Below are 1,707 nucleotides of genomic sequence, written 5' to 3' on the forward strand. Positions count from 1 at the left end.
AGAGAGAGAGAGAGAGAGAGATGAGGAAGATATGGTTGCCTCAGAACTATCTGTTCAAAGTGTACTTAACCACAGAGAGCGCTTTGGACAAGATTATACTTTCGAGGCGATAAGGTGTCTGATAGGGAAGAAAGATCAAACCACACTAGAGCACCCGCCAGTCACCCTGGTGGTGTAACCTTAAAATAGTGACAAGTGGGAACCGTGTAGTCACGCAGTCTTGGGATGCCGTTCGGATCCAGGTCAGTTGCATTTTTCTATTCTTTTTTTTTTCGTCTTTTGGAAAGAGTTATACGGCGGTGGCAACTACATTAGGTCATATGAACGCGCGGGACACATTTACCATTTTCAGCTGGTAGGAAATTTTGAATTTTGCCCGGGTGGCGGCCGAAGTCAACTTTTATTGATTCTAGACCTCCAAGGGACCTTTAATGTGCGCAACTTGCACACGGGACCTCCGAGATTTTTCGCCCTTATCCGAGAGGGCTTAGTTGTAGATCTTACCTACCAGAAGATCAGGGGTGTGGCTGAAAGACAGCAGTAGGAAGGAGCCAAGGAGTAGCAGGTGCCCAGAGGAGCGGGCAAAGGACGTGAGCAGAAAGTGGAGACGAAAGCAGACGACAACCTTGTTAGATGGCAGGAAAGGATGTGAAAGAAGAACATTTTAAAGAAGAGAAATTTCCTTCACTATCCGGATTCGAACCCGCGGCCTATTGACAGAGAGGCGAACGCCTTATTAAACTCTAGATCACGAGAGCCCCCGGGCAGTTGTATCATGTATTCTCACCTGTAAGCAGTTGTATCATGAATTGTCACCTGTAAGCAGTTATATGAATTCTCACCTGTATGCAGTTGTATGAATTCTCACCTGTATGCAGCTGTATGAATTCTCACCTGTATGCAGTTGTATGAATTCTCACCTGTGGGCAGTTGTATGAATTCTCCCCTGTATGCAGTTGTATGAATTCTCACCTGTATGCAGCTGTATGAATTCTCACCTGTGTGCAGTTGTATGAATTCTTACCTGTGTGCAGTTGTATGAATTCTCACCTGTGTGCAGTTGTATGAATTCTCACCTGTATGCTGACATAATGCTGTCGAAGGCGGCGAAGAGGCTGTGGTCTCCCTCCGGTATGGTGAATAAAACATGGCCAAACCTTGAGAGGGAAGAATAAAAGTGGCGAAATAGTTAATTCGCTACCTTAAGAGTTACAGTTACAAAGTTCTTTCTGATATTTTTGGGTCGTTTTGATTTACTAAGGCTTTGACATGCTATGACATCAGAAACCAAATGTACGTTCTATCTGCTCTATCAAAATCATTAGATTATTCGGACGGAATCGTCATCAAGATATTCAAAGAATTGCATACGAATAAAAAGAACCCTAACCAAACCCCATGACATTTTGTGAAATTCAAAATTTTTGACGTCAAATTACTGAAAACTAGGTAGATCTACTGAGCTGAAGGAGCTTTGTAATTCTAGGGTAGCAAATTACGAACCCTTTCCCTGTCAGACCTCCCCTACAACCAAAACCGAAGCACCCTTAAAGACCAGGTGGTCAATGGGTCAACGCGTAATGATTATTTCCTACTCAGTTTCTTTTTTAAAAGTAGGTGTTTTTACGCTCTCATCGGCAAGCTTCTGACATGTTTGTGTGTGTATGTGAGTGTGTGTGTGTTTGTGTGTGTGTGTGTGTGTGTGTG

General features: G+C 43.5%; 1 protein-coding gene across 1 annotated transcript in view; it reads right to left on the reverse strand.

The window, feature by feature from the left end:
• Positions 1 to 1,157, reverse strand: part of LOC101863753 — a gene marked incomplete at its 5' end in the record, with an annotated part of 8,074 nt that extends 6,917 nt beyond the window's left edge. Inside the window, 1 exon segment of the mRNA XM_035970675.1 lies at positions 1,077 to 1,157. Within this exon segment, the coding sequence (XP_035826568.1) occupies positions 1,077 to 1,157 (81 nt within the window).
• Between the last annotated feature and the right edge of the window lie 550 nt (positions 1,158 to 1,707).

The sequence above is a fragment of the Aplysia californica genome, unplaced genomic scaffold (genome assembly GCF_000002075.1).
Source record: "Aplysia californica isolate F4 #8 unplaced genomic scaffold, AplCal3.0 scaffold00305, whole genome shotgun sequence".
NCBI classification, from domain to species: Eukaryota; Metazoa; Mollusca; class Gastropoda; order Aplysiida; family Aplysiidae; genus Aplysia; species Aplysia californica.